Below are 24,703 nucleotides of genomic sequence, written 5' to 3' on the forward strand. Positions count from 1 at the left end.
TTCTCCTGCTCCACAGAAAATACCTTACGATTGTCATAGTTTGGTGTCAATCTTTCTCTGGAACCACATTTAATGTCTTGAACATATCAATGAAGAGTTGGGTAAGGTATTAAATGAGATTTAGCTGCTTGGTGAACTGCCATGCCCTTATTAAGAACATCCTGTACAGCTTCTTGCATAACGTAATGGTCAGTTTTACCTCTGTCCGTCTTTCTGCGGTATGAAAGAACAATCTTCAAACCTGATAATATAAAACAGGACTGCTGAACGTCTGTGATTTAAAAGCCTTAAATTCCTACACATACGTTTTACCTATGGTAAGGAAACAAAGTACAGAGTGCTTGTATTGGACAATTAAAAGATTCCTGGGGCACAATGAACCATGGCTCATTGTGCCCCGGGAGAGCTTGGTTCAATGTGCCCCAAGAGTACATATTTCAAAAAAAGCTCATGTGAGGTTATGTATGAACATTGTTAATATTTGAAGATCTATATAATTAAAATGCATTATTGATATTGTTACAAAGACTTGCTTTTTCTAAAATTTGGTGACAAAGGACTGAACAAAATTCAATCTATCTATGTCCCCAAAAATTAATTCACTGTCGCGAAACTAACATATCACCAGTACAAAACTAATGGCGGGAACTAGATCTTGCAGAAAACAAGTGGCAGTTGGTAGGGCAGTACTGACAACATATGCACAGAGGAAAAAATAATTTACCACCTTATACTGAAATTATGCTGCCTGATTCATTGTGCCCCGTGGTTCAGAGTGCCCCACTCTCCCCTACAGATCTATCGGTGAGCGAGCGGTTGTATATGATTGCTAAAAGTAGGGAGCTATTGTATCAGCGTAATCTGAAAGGAACCTAATCGGTATACAATCTGGACCTGAAGACTTGCCCGTATCAAGCGACTTGAGTTGCTTCGCAACCCCTAAGGTATCTACTTCCGAGAAACTCATGCTAGCAGCTGTTCGTGTTTCATCTTCTGGAATATTCCATTCGTCTTCCCTGGTGAAGGAATTTCGGAAAACTGCGTTCAATAACTCAGCTTCAGCGGCACAGTCGTCGGTAACAGTACCATCGGCACTGCGCAGCGAAGGTATTGACTGCGTCTTGTCGCGTGACTGTAGTCCGCATACCGATATCCGCGGACATATAAAAGGCGTAAAGATGTGGCTAGGGGACCTGCTGATGAGGTGTGTATTTGAGAGCCCATCCCGCAGGGAGGCGGCGCTGTGGCAGCCCTGGCCGGACGTTGCCGCTCGACTGGACCGGCCCGCCTGTGCTCGCAGCGGCGCACCGCACCTCAGTGGTGCGGCAGCAAGAACAACACGGACGCCGCGCCCGCTCAAAGCCCTCCCGCGGGACCGCCACCTGTGCGTGGCCGCCTCCTCTCTTTCGCACTCTGCTTCGCTACGGTCTGGCGCGCGCTAGCTGCCTCCTATTGACAGTCCTGTGCCAATAGGTTCAAACGGTGTCGTGGAGCCTCGTCCGTAGTCCGCAAGCCGTGTTATAGTGCGTGGCGGAGGGTACTTCGTCTGTTCATTTTTTCCGCGCGCTATATGAGATTGGAATAATAGAGAATTGTGAAGGTGGTACGATGAACCCTAGATACCAGCTTAGCGCCAGCTGCTTTGCGTAGAGGTAGTATTACTTACGACTTTTGCCTTATTCTCGAGATATTTCCATAGAAACTTTATTCTTGTTAAGTCCCATAGTGCTCAGAGCCAGCCAAACTTTATTCCGTAACACTTATCTCTTTGCATATAACCGAGAAGTGAAATACCAGCTTTCATAGATTTAGCACTAAAAACTTTTCAGTACAATGGTAACCAAACACTTTCTTGGAAGTTTTCATCCCCTCTTTCACCTCCTTATTGGTTGAATTTCCAAAAACAGTGACATTATTATGTTTTCACTTGCAACAGAGTAAAATGGCTCTCCTCGGGCATGGATGTGTGTGTGATGTCCTTAGGTTAGTTAGGTTTAATTAGTTCTAAGTTCTAGGCGACTGATGACCTCAGAAGTTAAGTCGCATAGTGCTCAGAGCCATTTGAACCGTTTTTTTTAAATGGCTCTAAGCACTTTGGGACTTAACATCTGAGGTTATCAGTCCCCTATACTTAAAACTACTTAAACCTAACTAACCTAAGGACATCACACACATCCATGCCCGAGGCAGTATTCGAACCTGCGACCGTAGCAGCAGCCCAGTTCCGGACTAAAGCGCCTAGAACCACTCGTCCACAGCGGTCGGCTGCGACAGAGGACCTAAATACAAATTTTCATGCATTTAATTTCAAAAATGCTTGCGTAATGGAACACTTCCAGAAAAGCTTTCATCTCTTATATATCTCCATAGGGGTCGAATTTCCAAAAATATTGAAAAAAAGTATTTTTTATTTTTAACCGATGAGCCATATCCAAATATTCATAGATTTAGCTTTAAAACATCCACCATGAAATATTTTCATAAAATATTTTATCCCCTATTTCACTCCCTTAAGGGTTGAATTTCCAGAAACATTCAAACATTTTCTTTTTTCAACCGAGAAGTCAAATACCAGTTTTCATAGACGTAGCTTTAAAAATACTTTAGTAATCGTTTAATAATGATTTATTTAAAAAACAATTTTCACCCAGTATTTCACCCCTGTACGGATTACATTTACAAAAATGCTGAAATACTGATTTCTTCATTTCAGACCCAAAAACCAAATACTAATTTTCAAAATTCCGTAAGAGCGACGTATTTTCAGAAAATCTTTCACACCCTTTTCTTCTCCTTATGTGTGCAATTTCGAAAAATCCCTTCTTAAACGACACCAACAATATAAGATCAAAAGACTGTCCAAATTTCAAGTTTCTGTCCTTTGTGGTTTGGGATGAGCGATGAGGCGCCGGTCATTGTGGCCGAGCGGTTCTAGGTGCTTTAGTCCGGAACCGTGCTGCTGCTACGGTCACAGGTTCGAATCCTGCCTCGGGCATGGATGTCTGTGGTGTCCTTAGGTTAGTTAGGTTTAAGTAGTCTAGGGGACTGATGACCTCAGATGTAAAGTCCCATAGCGCTCAGAGCCATTTGAACCATTTGATGAGGCGTCAGTGAGCGAGGCAAACGAGGTGACGCTAGACAATTAGCTTTCTCCTGCCCTGGGACGACGAGATTTCCCCGAACTAGCAGGGTCTACTAACCAAGTGTGCTGCATACTACCTACACCCGTTAACTGCCGGTGAGTTTCAATGAGAAAATCTTGAGAATGATTCTTTGTAAGCAGAGGAAGATAGTTTAGATGCGAATCAGAAACTTTTAAGTTTTGATTCTGACTTTCCACGTAGGCACATGTTGATTATGACACTCATCTGGGAACACTTTCTAAAGCATGTATTGCCATTTTGATGTTTGTTATTAAGATCAGGCACTTTCATTGCAGCCTAAGTAGACCAGGCTTGAGACTGAACCGATTGGTTCGAAACGAGTCATCAAACATAAGTACTGCAACTTGTTAATAAGGGCTTCATGAACTACACTGCTGGCCACCGTAAATGCAACACCAAGAAAGACAAGAGGTAGCACAACAAAATTTATTTTGTAGATAACATGTTGACCAAGTATCAAATGATTACGTTTACAGACGTCTGTGACATGTGGTTCCTGCCAGAATCAGTAGCCAGAGTAGCCGCCATTGTTGGAGATCACCGCTGCCACACGTCTCGGCATTGAGTCACAGAGACGTTGGATGTGTTCCTGGGGTACAGCAGCCCAAGCAGCTTCCACACGTTGCCAAAGATCATCTGGTGTGGCAGCTGGGGATGTAATCTGGGTCACTAGTTGAGCAACCATGGACCACATGTTTTCTATCGGCGAAAGATCCGGAGAACGAGCCGGCCAGGGAAGCAATTCAATCTGGTTATTGACGAAGAACCTTTGGACAATGCGTGCCACGTGTGGTCGCGCATTATCCTGTTGAAATATGGCTGTGGCCGAGCCCTGAAAGTAAGGAAGGACAACTGGCTCCAGCACCTCGGATATGTAGCGCCGGCTATTTAAAGTACCGGCAATGCGTACTAGAGGCGTGCGAGAGTAATATCCAATACCGCCCCATACCATAATACCCGGTGCAAGACCAGTGTGGCGGTGCGTAATGCAGCTGTCCAGCATCCTCTCTCCACGGTGTCTCCACACTCGAATCCGACCATCGTGGTGCTGCAGACAGAAGCGTGCCTCGTCAGTAAAGACAACGTCATTCCATTCTGCCGTCCACATCCGTCTGTCATCACACCATTGGCGACTGAGACGTCTGTGGTTCTGCGTCAATGGTAGATGAAGCAATGGTGGTGGTGGTGGTTAGTGTTTAACGTCCCGTCGACAACGAGGTCATTAGAGACGGAGCGCAAGCTCGGGTTAGGGAAGGATTGGGAAGGAAATTGGCCGTGCCCTTTCAAAGGAACCATCCCGGCATTTGCCTGAAACGATTTAGGGAAATCACTGAAAACCCAAATCAGGATGGCCGGAGACGGGATTGAACCGTCGTCCTCCCGAATGCGAGTCCAGTGTGCTAACCACTGCGATGAAGCAATGGACGTCTTGCGGACAGACCACTCTGCTGTAAACGGCGTCGAATGATACGCGCAGACACTGGATGATGCGTTACAGACGCAATGTGCTGTGCTATGGTTCGGGATGTCACTGAGCGATCCGTCACTGCCATGCGCACAATTTGCCTATCAGCACGTGCAGTGGTGCACCGAGGTGAATGCGATCGACCACGTCGGTCCGTCGTACCCTCCTGCATCCAGCGGTCACATATCCGCATTACAGTTGTTTGGTTTCGTCCAACACGACTAGCGATTTCTCTGTATGATAATCCACAATCTCGGTAAGCCACTATCCTTCCTCTGTGAACTCGGATACTTGATCAAACGATGTTCGCTGTTGTCTACGAGGCATAACTGATCGTCTTGTGAAACAACCACAAGGTAAACACACGTGCCGAACGTACACTCGTCGAAATCGCCAAGCCTTAAATGGCGCTATGAGGTGGCGCCACAGGCGCGCGTGATGTGCGTCTGCGCTGAAATTCTAATTAGTTGCATATCTCATCGCTGCAAACCCATGGTGTAAATTTCACTTGATTCGGATGCTTCCTTCAGGGTGTTGCATTTACGGTGGCCAGCAGTGTATTAAAAAGTTGCTGGTCCTGTGTCAACGAAATGTTGAAACTGGAAAAAGAGTTACTTTCGTCTGTAAGTTTTGCTCACACGTGTACTTGTGCTCATGATCCACGATAGCACATGACAGATAGTAATTCATTTCTGTGTATCGATTTCGATGACTCGATTACAGTTACTTTACTCAGGTATGGAACTCAGGCAATATTTTCTGCTGTACCTCTTTACAATAATTTTTTATGTTCATACATCTTCGATGCTGGCCGGCCGGAGTGGCCGAGCGGTTCTAGGCGCTACAGTCTGGAACCGCGCGACCACTACTGTCGCAGGTTCGAATCCTGCCTCGGGCATGGATGTGTGTGATGTCCTTCGGTTAGTTAGGTTTAAGTAGTTCTAAGTACTAGGGGACTGATGACCTTAGAAGTTAAGTCCCATAGTGCTCAGAGCCATTTGAACCATTTGAACCATCTTCGATGCTGTGTTCTCTTGTCAATTCTTTTTGACGCGAGCTGTATTGTTCTTATTGAGACATGGTCCACAGAAGGTAGAGATAACGTCCATTAAGCGACTACATATACGTTACAATAACATTTGTGATTAATTACGTGGTTACGTGCTATAGCTGTACGTTGCGATTATTTCCGCGGTTCTAAAAGAAGTGCATATCCCTGAAGTTATACTCTAGCTTCGTGAATGGCATCAGCGATCTCTCAATGTGATTGCCATTTTAACATCGTCACCGTGTAGTTTCCTGAGAAACTTGATTTTGAGTTAAAGAAATAATTCTACTCCTCGTCCGGATAAACACAACCGTGATGCTGACAGTCCTAAAATTCTTCCGCCACCACCATATGCGTCAAGTCTGAAACCCTGTCGGAATGGAGAAATCTATCACGCTTACATTTTTTTAAAAATTAGTTCAAGAGGCATACTCACAAGTATAGCATAGTGTTACCGATTTCCATTGTCACAACAACCTGTCTTCAGATAATAGTAATATGACATCCAGCTGGTTGCTGTGGCAAACGAAATTCGTAATACTGTCAATAACCATCATGTGTGTTCTTCCCAAAATAAGCACAAATTAAAACGCACTGCTGAAATAGCATATCCCTCTCCACTCGGAATTATCAGTTTGTGTCATCGCGTCATGAGTCACAAGTCGGGACTGGTTTCATGGTTGTCTTCCAGCAAATGGACCAGTGTTAAGTACTGTACTCGAAATTGTCAGATGAACGTTTTTCATAATGTGTGTACTGTAGCTCTGAAATGTGCTTACAGAAGCTAGCTGCGAGAGATGTAAGAATCGTCCTGAAATTACTACGAAATGACTAGCAGAAAAGCTTGTTGTATCAACGTATACAAGTGTTCTACCTGTTCGTTTACAGCGCGCATCATCAAACTGACAGCAAATGCTCCTCTTACCTGTTGTAATAAATTTTTCTGGACGATGACATGCGGGCGAGGAGAGGCTCATAACAAGTGACACGTGACCTTAAGAGGCATAATATTTTTTGATAAGGTACCAAATACATCTCTTGAAGAGTTTATAAGGACTGTTCATCGTTTTCACCAGACCCCCACCTGCTGAACAAAATTTTTGGCCACCTTGCTATCCGCGAAGCGGTAATAATCCTCTTCGGAATCATTCAGCATTTACCGGTAACAACGATCCCCTACAGTCGGTAAGTAACTGTAGCAGAGAACTGTCTCCGAAGCAATGCCCTTCACAACTAAAACATAAAGCTCCATTGTTCTTCAAGGAAGTAAAAGCCAATGTTTCTTTACCAACTGTTCTTTGACCTGCCGCGTCGCACTGTTGTGACGTGATCGAATGCTATGAGTGGTTGCAGCTGCATTTAGGTATTCCAGTAATCGAAGTTATGAGCATGCAAAATCTTAAGAATGGCACAATGCTATCTTTCGCAATAATGATAAACAATCAATTGTTTCTTTCGTAACGGGGTCCACATCACATACCGATTAAATAAGCCGTATTTCCGATGAGCCTGTAACTTTGTGATACTTTTATTTGCAATTTGGCCAGATTCAAACTCGTGGTCATTCGTATGAACGTATGACTATGTGTACGCAAATACCTGAGAACGATAGTAAAAATGAAATTAACCGATAGCAAATAAAAGTATTACATAAAGTTAAATCCACATCGAAAAGATGGCTTAATTTAAACAGGCAGTTGTAGAGAGTGAAATGAAAGAACTATATTTTTGAAGAAACGTTGTAAAATTTCATCGGAAGTTTTTAAATGACTGAACTGTTGTGTACTGTTGAGGTTTATGGGAGCTTTACTCGGTCAGAATCAAAGACGAGATCAAAGAAATTTCGAAACAGACAGAAAGATTAGAAACCTGTCGTCTTAATGAATATGAAAATGTTAAATATATAGTGGAAGATCATGGAAAGAAAGACTGCATTCTTTTGACTGTTTTTAGATAAGTTTAGAGAACCGACACCAGAGACTGAGTGGCATTATCATACATCTTGCAGAAGAACCGTAAAAACAAGAGAAATTAAGCCAAACCAGGAGATCACAATCAGGGCCTTAACAACTAACAATAAGACATACTCTCCTCTAAGGACTAGACAGTTATGTGTGTATAATTTATGTTGGTTTTCACACTGTTCCCGATAAGATGCAGAGACTGCATTCATTAGCTGGTATGTGCCGCATTACCCCAGACAAAATGTTGAGTACAAGAAGACTAGCCCGCTTGATGGTGGCAGCCGTGTTATCCAAGAAACTTCAGTCTTAATGAAATAGTTTCTACGTTTTATGTCAAGTCAGCTACCAGACGCTGTACCAGGTCGAATAGTTGTTCTGTTTGGACAAGGTGTTTATGATGATTTCCACATAAACTTCAACAGATATGAAAACGGAATGCATAGTTACAAATGACCTTCTTCATTGCCGGCCGCTGGTGGCCGAGCGGTTCAGGCGCTACAGTCTGGAACCGCGCGACCGCTACGGTCGCAGGTTCGAATCCTGCCTCGGGCATGGATGTGTGTGTTGTCCTTAGGTTAGTTAGGTTTAAGTAGTTCTAAGTTCAAGGGGACTTATGACCTCAGCAGTTGAGTCCCATAGTGCTCAGAGCCATTTGAACCTCCTTCATTACGCTGACTACGAACGGCGGCAAGTGTAGCCTAGGTGGTGTTAAGTTCCTATGGGACAAAACTGCTGAGGTCATCGGTCCCTAGGCTTACACACTACTTAACCTAACTGAAACTAACTTACGCTAAGGACAACACGCACGCCCATGCCCGAGGGAGGACTCGGACCTCCGACGGGGCGAGCCGCGCGTACCGTGCAAGGTGCCTCAACCGCGCGGCTACCCCGCGGAGTAGCCTTGTACACCGCAGCTTGGTAATGTACTTGGCCTGTAAATTGACAGTCAGATGCATAAACTGTTCTGATACTGTGCGTAAGTTGTTCGGTATACAAAGCGTGTCTTCATTCGTCACATAAGGGCGGCTAAGAACAAAACGATCTATTGTCACATAACCATAAAATATCGTTCTTGTGACATACAACTGCCTGTTTATTCACACGAAATAATTAGCGCTACAGACAGAGCATTTCAATTTGACTCCATATTTCGAGATTTCTTGAAGACTTTTGACACAGTTCCTCATACACTTCTACTAATCAGATTGATTGCCTACGGAGTTGGCATGTCAGCTGTACGACTGGATTCATGATTTTCTCTCAGAAAGGTCAGAGTTTTGGTTAATCGACGGGAAGTCATCTAGTGAAAAAAAGAAGTTAAAACTGGCAGCTCCAAGTAAGCGTTATAGCTCCTTGCAAACGGTTTGGCTCAAATGGTTCAAATGGCTCTGAGCACTATGCGACTTAACTTCTGAGGTCATCAGTTGCCTAGAACTTAGAACTAATTAAACCTAACTAACCTAAGGACATCACACACATCCATGCCAGAAGCAGGATTCGAACCTGCGACCGTAGCGGTCACGCGGTTCCAAACTGAGGAGCTTAGAACCGCACGGCCACACAGGCCGGCTGCAAACGGTTTAAGAGACAATATCAGCAGCTGATGATACAGTTGTCTGACGTCTACTAACGATGTCAGAAGTATGAAACGAATTGCATGACATCTGCATGGTGCGAAAAGTGGCAATTGACCCCGGACAATAAAAAGTGTGAGGGTTCCCCTCATGAGCACAAAAAATTACGGTAAATTTCAGTTTACAAAATTTAAAGATTGTCGATTCAGCTAAATAACTGTAAACTATAATTACGTACAACTTGAATTGAAATCATTGCATAAAAAATGTTGTAGGGAAGTGGAAGACAAGGCTGCGTTTAATTGGGGCTACACTTAGAAGATGCAACAATTCTGTTAAACGAATTACTCGCACTATGCTGTGCGGTATGAGAACCTTATCATATGGGAGAGGACATCGACAAACATCAGAGCAACGCAGGTCGTTCTTTATTAGTGTAAAACAGGGGGGAGCGTGTCACGGATATGATAAGCAGGCTCGGTTGGCAACCATTAAGACAAAGGCGCTTTTCGTTGTAGTTCTGCTACGAATGACAAAATATTTAGGCAATTCTCACGTACATGGGCAGAAATGAGCGATGTGATAAAAGAATCAGAGTTCGCAGGGAAAGATGTAGGTGTTCATTTAGAATGGAAAGTCGATCAAGATAGAAGTTGTTCTGTGGATTCCCTGCCAAACAGTTAGGTCAGAACTGCATAAAAATGGTGTAGATGTAGATGCAGAAGTCATCTAATATGGGACTCGACAAATTTCGTATCGTGCGGTAACAACTGAGCGTGCGGTCGGAGTTGATAGTTGCGTGTTACCCCTGGCATCTATGACGACGAGAACACGGCAAGTGCCATGAGCCGATTTCACTCAGTGGAAGAGGAGTCGAAATAAGCGAATATTTGTCTCGGCTTATTCGTAGATAGACGTCTGTTTTTCAAACAAACGACGATCAAAGTTTCCGCGGTACTTTCGAGGTACTTAATGTGCGTTTTACTGCACGGTATCCTCAAGCGAAATGGTGGCTCATTGATTAGCGTTGTGGCTACTCAATTTTGCGTCCTGTATGCGAAACCAAATTATTATTTTTGTTTATTTTATTTTTATTTTTGTCATATACCTACCCATGTCTCTAGAAGGTTACTACACGGATGTTTCCTATGAAATTAGAGGTGCAAGTGCGTTATATGAATTGTAAAATTGCAAACGGATTTCACAATAACAAGTTTGTTTGTGTGGCCATCCTCCGCAACAAGCATATAAATACTTTCGCAATAAGTGTCATACATTTACTATATAATATATGTATAGAATGCATATTTGACAACCAGCTGCTTTTATTTTAAACCAAAATATCAGCCGTTTTCAGTCATCGACATCTTCGCGGATAACGGTTAAAATGGTTTAAGCACCACATTATATTTGTCATTACTTAAATAATGTGTAGAGCATGTCACTAATGTCAATGTACGACACAGGACTTTTAGAAGCAAACATACTAAGTGTACACAGAGCAGTATTGAAGATCTTCTCTTCAGGTGATGGTCAAACACCGATTTTATTCATTACTTGACGGCTGTCGAGAGTCACCTTCCAAAAGTGTTAGCCGGCCGCTGCGACCGAGCGGTTCTAGGCGCTTCAGTCCGGAACCACGCTGATGCTACGGTCGCAGGTTCGAATCCTGCCTCGGGCATAGATGTGTGTGATGTCCTTAGGTTAGTTAGATTTAAGTAGTTATAAGTCTAGGGGACTGATGACCTCAGATGTTAAGTCCCATAGTGCTTAGAGCCATTTGAACCATTTGCACCAAAAATGTTGTGTAATATACACTATGAGATCAAAAGTATCCGGACACCCCCAAAAACTTAAATTTTTCATATTTAAGTGCATTGCGCTTCCACCTACTGCCAAGTGCTCGATATCAGCGACCTCATTAGTCATTAGACATCGCGAGAGAACAGAATGGGGCGCTCCACGGAACTCACGGACTACAAACGTGGTCAGGTGATTGGGTGTCACTTGTGTCATGTCTGTATGCGAGATTTCCACACTCCTAAACATCCCTAGGTCCACTGTTTCCGATATGATAACGAAGTGGAAACATGAAGGGACTCGTACAGCACAAAAGCGTACAGGCCGACCTCGTCTTTGACTGACAGAGACCGCCGACAATTGAAGAGGGTCGTAATGTGTAATAGGCAGACTTCTATCCAGAGCATCAGATAGGAATTGCAAACTGCATCAGGATCCACTGCAAGTACTATGACAGTTAGGCGGGAGGTGAGAAAACTTGGATCTCGTGGTCGAGCTGCTGCTCATAAGCCACAAATCACGCCGGTAAATGCCAAACGATACCTCGATTGGTGTAAGAAGCGTGAAGATTGGACGATTGAACAGTGGAAAAAACGTTGTATGGAGTGACGAATCATGGTACACAATGTGGCGATCCGATGACAGGGTGTGGGAATGGCGAATGCCCAGTGAACGTCATCTGCCAGCGTGTGTAGTGGTAATAGTAAAATTTGGAGGCGGTGGTGTTATGGTGTGGTCATGTTTTTCATGGAGGGGCCTTGCACCCCTTGTTTTTTTGCGTGCACTATCACAGCACAGGCCTACATTGATGTTTTAAGCACCTGCTTGCTTCCCACTGTTGAAGAGCAATTCAGGGATGGCGACTGCATCTTTCAACACGATCGAGCTCCTGTTCATAATACACGGCCTGTGGCGGAGTAGTTACACGACAGTAACATCCCTGTAATGGACTGGCCTGCACAGAGTCTTGACATAAATCCTGTAGAACACCTTTGGAATGTTTTGGAACGCCGACTTCGTACCAGGCCTCACCGTCCGACACCGATACCTCTCCTCAATGCAGCACTCCGTGAAGAAGAATGGGGTGCCAGTCCCCAAGAATCCTTCCAGTACCTGATTGAATGTATGCCTGTGAGAATTGACGCTGTCATCAAGGCTAAGGGTGGGCTAACACCATACTGAATTCCAGATATACCGATGGGGGGCGCCACGAACTTGTAAGCCATCTTCAACCATGTGTCCGGATACACTGTATATTTGTATGGTATGTAGAGAGATAACAATCTTTTTAACTTCTGATACTCTGATATTTGATTATCATATCGATTCTTAGTTCGTATATTTTATTCGTATGTTTATCCTTCAAGATGATCTGTTATATTCTTTTGGATGGTAACGATCGTAGAAACATTCGAAACACTGATATTCCGAACTCCGCGAGCATCGCGCGAAAGCAGATTTGACACTGTGACATTTCTTCGGGGATGAAATGTCATTAATACTGCTGATGATTTCGCTTGTCGGCAACAATTTCGCGGCAAACCCTGAATAACAGATCACTTTTCGGAAAACTACCGCTTGTAATTGATTATGAAGGAAGATAAGAAGTGGAATTTCAGTCAAAACATTTTCAAACAAATTTCTCATTTTTTTCTAAATTCATTCACCTGGCGTACAATTAGTAGACGAGTAATGATAATGTTATGTTAATATACAATGGAATTCGTATATTAATCTTCTACAGACATGAGTATATAAATGAAAAACAAAAATAACAGTAATAATCGGGTTTCGAACACGGGGCGCAAAATTAAGTAGCCGCAACGCTAACCACTGTGCCACCATTTGGTCGGAAGATGTCATGCGCTAATAGGCACAGAAATTACCTTCATAATACTTTGCCCGTAGCTTTTTCAGAAACTGTCGAGTATTTACTACAAGCCGAGACAGTGTTCGCTTATTTTGACCCCTCTTCCACTGAGCAAAGTTTCTGGTAGATCAAGTTGTGGCACTTTCCTTGCTCTCATTTTGAATGACAGTCAGGAACACTCTCCTGCGACTCGATTTGAGGCCGATACCACGCGCAGATGTGCCGGTAAGAGGGGCGGTGATGGTGCATTGCGGCCGGTAAGAAGAGCGGCGTAGAGCGGCGGCCGCTGTGGTTGTGGCACCCCTGGCCGGACGCGGCTGGTGCTCACTGGAGTGAGAAGGCTGCGGCCAGGAAGGAACACGTCGCCCGTGGCGAATCACCGCGCCGCGCTTCCGACACTAATCTCGGCCCCCCGCCGCAGCGCCGCCACGAGTGACGCAGGCCGTCTTTGTCTGGCTGGCGGGCCTGCGCCGGCCCCCGGCGGCGCTCATGGCCGCGCAAGTGGATTAGCACGTCTCACGGGGCCGGCCGTTATCTGCGCGGGCAGCGCGGATTAACGCTCTTGCTGATCGCCTCAACACTGTGTTCTGACGTTGGATTCCCGAAACCAGGGTCCAGCAAATGTTCATCTCTTCACGGAACGACCTCAAAGCTGGAAGAAGCAGGTGATGGTAGCAAAGACGTGATTGTGAATATGCATCTCCATTCGTAAGTTATCCGATGTGGCTTAAAGTACATCGTCTGACAGTCCTTGAGCTGAGCTTGTATCATCTGCCATAAACATATTAAAGGTAACGTTAAGTTACGCCTGGAACGTCTTTTCTCCAATCGTCCACGAGCAACATGCCATTTGGGATCCACGTGCAGCGTCTGCTGGCGTCACTTGTATGGAACACTTAAACCCCTTTTCTCTGCCTCGTGATGACTGGGTGTTGTGTGATGTCCTTAGGTTAGTTAGGTTTAAGTAGTTCTAAGTTCTAGGGGACTGATGACCATAGCTGTTAAGTCCCATAGTGCTCAGAACCATTTGAACCATTTGAACTTACAACCCCAAATACAGGTTTTTAACCACCTGCCAGTCCGCAGCCCGTGGTCTCGCGGCCGCGTTCTCGCTTCCCGAGCACGGGGTTCCGGGTTCGATTCCCGGAGGGGTCAGGGATTTTCACCTGCCTCGAGATGACTGGGTGTTTGTGCTGTCGTCATCATTTTATCATCATTCATGAAAGTGTCGAGATTGGACGGAGCAAAGGTTGGGAATTTGTACAGGCCCTGATAACTGCGCAGCTGAGCGCTCCACAAACCAAACATCATCATCATTAACCACCTCCCACCACGGATACTCCAGTGGCCGAGAGTAATTTTAGATTTGGTGCAGTATAGGAGAGATGATGGTCGAAGTAGAGAGGATATAAAATGTAGACTGGCAGTGGCAAGGAAAGCGCTTCTGAAGAAGAGAAATTTGTTAACATCGAGTATAGATTTAAGTGTCAGGAAGTCGTTTCTGAAAGTATTTGTATGGAGTGTAGCCATGTATGGAAGTGAAACATCGACGATAAATAGTTTGGGCAAGAAGAGAATAGAAGCTTTTGAAGTGTGGTGCTACAGAAGAATGCTGAAGATTAGATGGGTAGATCACATAACTAATGAGGAGGTATTGAATAGAATTGGGGAGGAGTTTGTTGCACAACTTGACAAAAGAAGGAATCGGATTGTAGGACGTGATCTGAGGCATCAAGGGATCACCAATTTAGTATTGGAGGGCAGCGTGGAGGGTAAAAAACGTAGAGGGAGACCAAGAGATGAATACACTAAGCAGATTCAGAAGGATGTAGGCTGCAGTAGGTAGTGGCAGATGAAGAAGCTTGCACAGGATAGAGTAGCATGGAGAGCTGCATCAAACCAGTCTCAGGACTGAAGACCACAACACCAACATAGGAGAGCTTGCACTCCTGCATACTTTTTTAGTATACTATTTTATGAGATTTTAACTGAGCACCACAACTCTACAGCTGTCTTTATGAATGCGTCGAAACCGAGAGACCCTGTTGGTTGCTCTGTTCTTTCCCCTGATCGTATCCTCAAGGTCCAACTGCCTCGAGATTTTAGTGTCTTCGACGCAAAATTATATGCCATCTTGTGGGCACTGGAACAGATGAGATCTACTTCGAGTACAAAATTCCTTGTCCCCATTCTCCGAGAGCCCTTCACTCTCTACAACGTTTGTACCCAGCAGATATAGTAGTCCAGAATATCCAGGACGCCCGCCTCCAATTACAACGGCTGGGGAAGGAAGTTCAGAAATGGGTCTGAGCACTATGGGACTTAACATCTGAGGTCATCAGTCCCCTAGAACTTAGAACTACTTAAACCTAACTAACCTATGGACATCACACACATCCATGCCCGAGGCAGGACTCGAACTTGCGACCGTAACGGTCGCGCGTTTCTAGACTGAAGCTCCTAGAACCGCTCGGCCACACTGGCCGGCGGGGAAGGAGGTATCTTTCTGCTAGGTACCAGGGCGCTTTGGTATTGCGGAGAATGAAAGAGTGGATGTCACAGTTAAGGAGGCGTGTCGTGATCCTCCGTTATCTCAGTGTGTCATCCCGCTGCATGCTGTCACTTCGCTGTTGAGGTATACAGTATAGTCATGCAACGATGGGAAGACGAGTCGCTGGAACTGACAGGTAATAAGCTGCATCTCGTAAGGGTCACTGTGCGGCCATGGCCTACCTCCTTTCAGCCACGAATATGGGATGAAGTCCACCTTATTCGCCTTGACTGAGGCCGCAGTCCCCTGACGCACGGCTTCTTGCTCCAGCGAGAGGACTCCAGTGTGTGGTGCTTGTGGTGTTCAGATCAGTGTGGGCCACATTTTACTAAACTGTTTTATTTTCGAAGCAGGGAGCAGCTGTAGATTTGCCGGCAGTTCTGCCCTCTATTTTAAGTGACAGTGAAACGATTTTGGTTAGAGTTATAGGGTTCTCTGATGCGTCCAAATTGTTTCAGAAAAATTTAGAGAGGTGTCCTTAATGTGTTAACAGGGTGACCTGCTTACACAAGATGTGTTTTTCTTTCGGTTTTGAATGGTCAGCCCGTCACATATACCTGATCCGTAATCGCTCTGTCGTTTTAATTCCGTTTTCATTCCAGGTATAGCAACTTTCTCTATATCTCCTTTGTTTTACGGCGTGTGGTATGGAGTGCTTGTTTGAATCAATGTAAGTAAGGTAGGAGTGAGTGTGTGTATGTATGTAGGTACGTTTGTGCCAACATTTTTAGCCCTTCTACACATATTCGTTTCTTTTAATATTTATAATGGCGCTGATAACCTCTGTGTTGAGCACCCGTGCTCCCCAGAAACAACAACAATAATACTGTTCCGTCTTCTGACCCTGAAGGGTCAATCGGACCCGACCGACCGCCATGTCATCTTGTCGATGGCGTCGGTGGATGCGGTATCGAGGGCCATGTGTCAGCACACCGCTCCCGTGGTATTTGTCAGGTTTCTTGACCTTGAAATCGATACTACTCTTCCAAGAATCTCATCCGTTGTTCTCACGAGGCTGACTGCAGCCCGGTCCAATACCACCGTCAAGGAGAAATCCCTGGAAGTACCGAGAATCGAATTCGGCTGCACCGCATTGCAGTCAGCAACTGTCTACTATTTAATCTACGAGAAACGAAGTATGGGAATTTCAAGTTGGAAAAGAAAGGTCAATAGACTGCTGCATGTTGTAGCAGTCAGGACGACTAGTGCATTGCTTCCCTCCTTAGTACCCTTAGTATGAATGGCACCTTGGACCGAGGTCTAATAGACCTCCACTACTGTCTGAACCCTGGGCAGATGATGTCAACCCACTGTAGTTGTCTCCAAAATCGAACTTTTTGCAAATAGCTTTGTTAATGACCGTACCTTTTGCTTTCTCCTTTTTCTGTGTCATAGAGAAGGATTGCCCAGTGGTGCTCAGCTCGACGCACACAAATCGAGTGGATGTAGCGTTACTGAAACCTTCAGAGTGAATACTAGGTATCTGAAACCAACAAACAACCACTGAAAATTTTATTTCCTTGTTGATATATATATATATATATATATATATATATATATATATATATATATATATATATATATATAGAGAGAGAGAGAGAGAGAGAGAGAGAGAGATGTGATTGCAATATGTGAGAAAAGAATGGCAGAATTCAAAAGTATTATACTCGGCGCGGAGGCTGATGGGAGCAGCTGTAAATGGGAAATGCCTTCACGGTTGCTCCCAACAACCTCCGCGCCGAGTGTCAACTTAGTTTGCGCGAAGTGTGCTTTGGCGATGACCTCCACCTGGAAAATTCAAGTGGAGGAGTAGCGTGCTTCATGACATGTAGCCTTGAATAAAGCAACATCAGCATGTTGAGAGAGAAGGTGAATCAGAAGAAAGTACATTCTAGAGTGCGTGGCAGCTACAGATCACGCCACCAATCCATCCCCCTTTCTCCTTATCAGACATCAGCTGGAACAGACGTGGGCAATCTGGAAGTCCTGAAAGACCAATTGGAAGATGCTCCAGTTGTATCCTGTTCTCTATACACACAGCGACGCCTCTCCAGCTGCCGAAGGGGGAACTGCTGCTATTTGTTTATGGACATATTCTCTCTGGACTGTCATTGGGAGATTTAGATTAATTTTGTGGTTTTACCATTGTGTATTTTTGTGTTATCCTTTCAGATTACGCTGATACAATAGCTCCCTACTTAGCAATCATATACAACCGCTCGCTCACCGATAGATTTGTACCTACAGATTGGAAAATTGCGCAGGTCGCGCCAGTGTTTAAGAAGGGTAGTAGGAGTAATCCATCGAACTACAGACCTATATCATTGACGTCGGTTTGCAGTAGGGTTTTGGAGCATATATTGTATTCAAACATTATGAATCACCTCGAAGGGAACGATCTATTCATACGTAATCAGCATGGTTTCAGAAAACATCGTTCTTGTGCAACGCAGCTAGCTCTTTATTCGCACGAAGTAATGACCGCTATCGACAGGGGATCTCAAGTTGATTCCGTATTTCTAGATTTCCGGAAAGCTTTTGACACCGTTCCTCACAAGCGACTTCTAATCAAGCTGCGGGCCTGTGGGGTATCGTCTCAGCTGTGCGACTGGATTCGTGATTTCCTGTCAGGAAGGTCGCAGTTCGTAGTAATAGACGGCAAATCATCGAGTAAAACTGAAGTGATATCAGGTGTTCCCCGGGGAAGCGTCCTGGGACCTCTGCTGTTCCTGATCTATATAAATGACCTGGGTGACAATCTGAGCAGTTCTCTTAGGTTGTTCGCAGATGATGCTGTAATTTACCATCTAGTAAGGTCATCCGAAGACCAGTATCAGTTGAAAAGCGATTTAGAAAAGATTGCTGTATGGTGTGGCAGGTGGCAGTTGACGCTAAATATCGAAAAGTGTGAGGTGATCCACATGAGTTCCAAAAAAATCCGTTGGAATTTGATTACTCGATAAATAGTACAATTCTCAAGGCTGTCAATTCAACTAAGTACCTGGGTGTTGAAATTACGAACAACTTCAGTTGGAAAGACCACATAGATAATATTGTGGGGAAGGCGATCCAAAGGTTGCGTTTCATTGGCAGGACACTTAGAAGATGCAACAAAAAGAGACAGCTTACACTACACTCGTTCGTCCTTTGTTAGAATATTGCTGCGCGGTGTGGGGTCCTTACCAGGTGGGATTGACGGAGGACATCCAAAGGGTGCAAAAAAGGGCAGCTCGTTTTGTATTATCCCGTAATAGGGGAGAGAGTGTGGCAGATATGATACGCGAGTTGGGATGGAAGTCATTAAAGCAAAGACGTTTTTCGTCGCGGCGAGATCTATTTACGAAATTTCAGTCACCAACTTTCTGTTCCGAATGCGAAAATATTTTGGTGAGCCCAACCTACATAGGTAGGAATGATCATCAAAATAAAATAAGAGAAATCAGAGCTCGAACAGAAAGGTTTAGGTGTTCGTTTTTCCCGCGCGCTGTTCGGAAGTGGAATGGTAGAGAGATAGTATGATTGTGGTTCGATGAACCCTCTGCCAAGCACTTAAATGTGAGTAATCATATAGATGTAGATGTAGTTAGAGACGTTGAGCACTCTGACAATAAATAAAACCGTATGGTACAAGTTGTCAGAGTAACCAGAAGGACCCGAAGAGATAAGGCTTTTAGCACGTCCTGAAGAGGTCCTCGGCGTCCTGTTGCAGACGCAGGCGATGGCGCTGACGCGCGGCTGCAAGACTCCGCCGGCGCCACCCCCGCTGCTGCCGCCGCCGCGGCCGCCGTCGCTGCCGATGGGCAGGCTCGAGTTGTCGGCACCGCCGCCGCCGCCCCCACCGCCCCCGCACCAGCCGCCCGCCCCCTCCACCTCCAGGTCGCCCACCCCCAGCCCGCAGCTCGACAGGGACCGCGACTCGGAGCACGACAACGGCAAGCACGCCTCCGGTGAGTACCACGCTAACCCATCACTGCGTTCCCACAGTAGAAGAAGGAGGACAAGGAGATCAGAGAACACTACCTTCCTATGGAGTTACGGCAGCAATCCCTCAGGACGAGGAAACGCATTCCTCGAGCTGGTGATGTCCGCAGATCTCCGCTTTCAAGCCGTCGTGTCCTCATATTTCCCGATACCTCCTGTACATAAAAAGCCCCCAAACGTTCAATATTTATCAACAAAACTTCATTGTGAGTCCTTCAATATACTGACGCCACTACCACACTTTCATTAGCTATGTGGGTACTTTCATTTGACAATGCGATTTCAAGAAGCCAACACGTCGAAGGCATTTGTTTGTATTTTATTGATAACGAAAGCTAAAAAAAAAATGTAGATGATGGAGAGAAAATATTAATCGTTCACCGAAATACGATGTCTGTTACAGTTTATGGGAAAATATTAATTATGTCACGGGACAGATTATGGTTAGAAACCACTGTAATTTGAGAGGAAACTTCAACTGAACAAAAGGCAGTGAGTAGCTGAAATTTTTGATAACAGAAAGGTTATTTGAATGATGTTTAGTGTTGCACTATCAGTAAACGTCAACAGTACAACTCTCTTACAAACCTACAAAGCAGCTGTACCTGTAGTGCAGTAATGTTTTACTTAATTGAAGATAAGTAAAGGAACAATTTTTTGCGTTGTGCGATTATTCGTATTGAATATAAGGTCCGCCTGTTACGCAAAACACTGTTTTTTCATGTTGCCCAAATATGTTTCATCACCTGTGTGCCATTATCAGTGGATTTCCTTTATTCGAGACAAACATGTTTCAGCACCTATGAGCCGTGATCCCTGGGTTTTCTTGATTCAAGACTGTGTCTTGAAGAACGAAAACCAACTAATGACGGCGCAGATGTTCTGAAACATATTTGGGTCACATGAAAAAGTGTTTTGCATAACAGGCGGACCTTATATCCAATTCGCTTTACTGCAAACACGGCAAATACAAGGGCTGCAAGTCCAAAGGATGACTCTGTGTGATTGCTATTTCGTATGGCTAGAAGATCAAGGCTACTGTATAGTAGTATGCAAATGTAAGCAAATAGCGACTTAATTAAAATTTTGAAATGTTCCTTTTCCTAAAATTTAAGAGCGTCAACAACGTTATGCTGCTAACTATAGTGGACGATATATTTTGTTTAGTTGGTTCTCTGCAGCCTTCTGAGTATTTGAAAAACTAGGACGTAATCGCCTGAAAGTTGCAGTACTACTTTCACCCAAATCATTCGGCATCCGACGTTTAAAGCCGAAAGTTGCGACGAGTAGTGTATGCAGGGAACCACCTCGGAGCTATGTTCTCTGCGACGATAAAAAAATCCTTCTGGTGACTGTCTCCTACAAAGAACTGTTGGAACATCTGAAATTCAAGTATAGTATAGATCTCTCACCATATCAAAAATGTTACCCATTTTAATCAGGGACGCAGTTGTCTTGTTTTGAAACTGGCGGAATTCTTCCATCCGTGAAGCAGTTTCAAACTTATCACGTCAAATGTCGAAAAATACTGAAATCCCTGAAATACTTTTCTGTAGTTGATCCCAAAGGTACGGTACTCGCTAGGACCTTTCCAAAAGTCCGCTGTTTTGTCCGTATGTAACTCTTACCATATATGGAGTTTAATTATCCTATGTCAGAAAAAAATTCAGGAAACTGACAGTTAGTATACATCTCTTTCGTATTTCTTAAAACATTTCTGAAGCGGCGAGTGAAAATTTGTATCAAGTCCGGGAATCGAACCTGGGTCTCCTACTTTCTAGGTAAGTACTTTAGCCACAAAGTCAGCCTTGGTTTTTTTTTTCACTCGTCCCGTCAGTCTATATGCATAAAACCATATCTGTGTGAGACCAGCAAAGTCTCTGAAGTTGACATTTCATTTCTATAAGCACCTGCACCTGGGTTGCAGGCTGGATCCCCCCTTTAAGTTCGACGCTGAGATGCTACTCCAGAACATGGAGAGCCTCGGCAGTTCTGTTCGTGGGTAAGGGGGAATTTAAAGTAGACTGGAGCGGCAGTGAGAATTTGGATAGAGGAAGGAGCCTGCCAAGGTAATACCTGCGGTTATGTGGACCGCTGTACCAATGTTGCTTAGTGGCGAAAAGCGCCTGCCTTGTAAGCGGGAGAAACGGATTCGATTCCCGGCTTTGGTACAAATTTGGACTCTCCCCTTCAATCTGTATGCATAAAATCATATCTGTGTGAGACCAGCCAAGTCTCTGAAGTTGTGTCAATTCGTTTGTATAATATTCTGTGACGTTGCGAGTGCATTGTCTCGGAGCTAGGTGAATTTGAACGTGATCATATGGTGGATGCTTCCGTAACGAAATATAACTGTCTGGCGTTTCAAGAGTCATCATATAGAAAATTTATACCGCATACAGGGAAACCGGAAAACCGTTATCTGCTAAGTCACAACGTCGACGAAAGTGTGATGAGTAATCGTGACCGACGGTCACTGAAGAGGACTGTGATGAAAAATAAGAAGACCACAGCTTCAAAAGTCATTACAGAACTGAATTTCGCAATCGCGAACCCTGTCAGCACCAAAACAACACGAAGGGGCCTCCATAAGCTGATAGATGCAGGGCGAGGATGGAATTCGAAAACCGCACACCAGTGATGCAAATGACCGTAACAGGAAAACGTGGTGCCTAAGACATAATTCCTGAATCAAGGAGCATTGAAAAAAAGTAATTTTGTCGTATGAGATTTGTTTCACATTGTTTCCAACTTCTGGAGAGATTTACAGGGTGATTGTAATTAAAGTTAAACTTTCAAACCGCTGTAGAAATAACACCACCGGTCAGAATGACGTCAAATTGCAGCGGAATATTATCGGAGAAATGGGAAAAGGCGTGGCAGAAGAAAAATAAATAGTTACAAAATTTAACAGTAGATGGCGCTGTAAGCATAATAATTTAATAGTGGTCGACTACAAATGACAAATGAATCATACAGCAATGCCTAAGATGTTCGTTTGACGCTAAACAAACTGTGCTACTCAGAGAGCACGGGTGTGCAGGTGTGATACTGTTAGTTACGGAAGCCCATCCACCACGGCAAGGTCATATCACATCGGATGGGAAAAATTGGTTTTCAATTGTCCTGAAGCCAAAAACTGTATAAAAAGCATCAATCACATCGGTTTTTAATTGTCCCGATGCCAAAAACCGCATAAAAAGCATCAATCAAAATCAAATCCAATTATTAATTTCCGTATGACTGGCGCAAAACATGTTGAATATGCTGTCCACGGTTTTCTGCAACAAGTTGAAATCGAGAAACAGGATTTTCCACAACTGATCTAAGTGTTTACGGGATCACGTTCAGAATGTGTTGCGTAGTGCGTGTCTTCAATGCAGCTAAGTTAGCAATCGGAATACTGAACACAACATCTTTCAGATAGCCCCATAGCCAGAAGTCACACGGGTAAAGATCAGGTGATCGGGACGGCAGGGCTGTAGTGAAATGGTGGCTGTTAATTCTAGCATTTCTGAACTGGCGCTTCAGCAGCTGCTTAACTGGATTTGCAATATTCGGAGGTGCGCCATCTTGCATAAAAATGATCCCATTCTCACATCCACGCTGTTGGAGAGCTGGAATGACTTGATTGCGCAAGACACTCATAGCGCTTACCAGAGACTGTACAAACACTAGTAGCAGTTACTTCTGTAAAATAGGTGGGAGTGTGCGTGTGGGACGATTTGAAGTGGAATGATCATATAAAATTAATTGTTGGTAAGGCGGGTGCCAGGTTGAGATTCATTGGGAGAGTACTTAGAAAATGTAGTCCATCAATAAAGGAGTGGCTCACAAAACACTCGTTCGACCTATACTTGAGTATTGCTCATCTGTGTGGGATCCGTACGAGGTCGGGTTGACAGAGGAGTTAGAGAAGATCCAAAGAAGAGCGGCGCCTTTCGTCACAGGGTTATATGGTAAGCGTGATAGCGTTACGGAGATGTATAGCAAACTCAAGTGGCAGTCTCTGCAAGAGAGGCGCTCTGCATCGCGGTGTAGCTTGCTCGCCAGGTTTCGAGAGGGTGCGTTTCTGGATGGGGTATCGAATATATTGCTTCCCCCTACTTATACCTCCCGAGGAGATCACAAATGTAAAAGTAGAGAGATTCGAGCGCGCACGGAGGCTTTCTGGCAGTGGTTCTTCCCGCGAACCATACGCGACTGGAAGAGAAAAGGGAGGTAATGACAGTGGCACGTAAAGTGGCCTCCGCCACACACCGTTGGGTAGCTTGCGGAGTATAAATGTAGATGTAGATGTAGGTAACAGGTAAGAAAAATATGTTGTGACCTTGAAAATTACTGTAGCTGTGATCGACGGAGCAACATCGAGCGAAATCACCGTGATCGTATAATTATGCAAAATTAATTACGATATTAATGGAGTCCAAATGGATTTTGGCAAATAGGAAAGAAACAATTTTGGTTCGTTGGCGATGTGATCTGCTCACAAACGTCTAACCAATGACATAGGTAGGAAGAGATAGAAGCATCTCCGTCGCTCTGTTTCTCTCAGTAGTCTATTGATTCGGGTCGTTAATTCAGATAACGCAACATGTAACACTGCATGGGACTGGTCGTGGTATTACTGTACAGATGTCTAGGACTCACTAGGTAAACACGAACTGTTACCAGGGTAATAAAACATAGTGGTAAGACTGCTCAGGAGCGTACTTTGTAAGCAGCATTATTCGAGAGACAGAGTGGGTGTTACATGTGGGTAGGCAGCTAGACGGCACTAACAGCTATTTAAAGGTGCTGGCTTCTTATAGTCTACGGTCGAGAGCTGGGCAGAAGCGACTGACTTTCTGAAGGGATGAGTTCTGCATATGTGTGAACATGGAGGGAGAGGGAAAGAAAGGAAGTGAAATACGATTTCAGTCCCATTTAAGACGCAGCACGTGCGAAGGCGGGACAAGGACGAAGAAGCGGAACGGCAGCGTCCTTTATGAGGTATTATCAACTCAGAATTGTATATGTGTATTGTGTATTTGAACCGCGGACCTAGAAACAACGGAGAGGCTACGTCTTGCCGTAGCCCTCAGTGGTTCACAACCCCACAACAGGCCACCCACCGCACCGCCGCCCCACACCGAACCCAAGGTTATTGTGCCCCCCCTCCCCGCCCCCCCCCCCCACCGTGGACTCCTCCCCCCCCCAGGGAACGTCTCATACGATACGAGTGTACCCCAGATATTTGCGTGGTAGAGTAATTATGGTGTACGCCTACGTGGAGACAGTGTTTGC

General features: G+C 44.7%; 1 protein-coding gene across 1 annotated transcript in view; it reads left to right on the forward strand.

Moving 5' to 3' along the window:
* Nucleotides 1-1,178: 1,178 nt before the first annotated feature.
* The window catches only part of LOC126236672 (zinc finger homeobox protein 4), a 342,930-nt gene continuing 319,405 nt past the window's right edge, over nt 1,179-24,703 (forward strand). The window contains exons 1-2 of the mRNA XM_049946199.1: nt 1,179-1,426; nt 19,313-19,383. Of these exons, the coding sequence (XP_049802156.1) occupies nt 1,179-1,426; nt 19,313-19,383 (319 nt within the window). The remainder of the gene's footprint in view (nt 1,427-19,312; nt 19,384-24,703) is intronic.

The sequence above is a fragment of the Schistocerca nitens genome, chromosome 1 (genome assembly GCF_023898315.1).
Source record: "Schistocerca nitens isolate TAMUIC-IGC-003100 chromosome 1, iqSchNite1.1, whole genome shotgun sequence".
In the NCBI taxonomy this organism is placed as follows: domain Eukaryota; kingdom Metazoa; phylum Arthropoda; class Insecta; order Orthoptera; family Acrididae; genus Schistocerca; species Schistocerca nitens.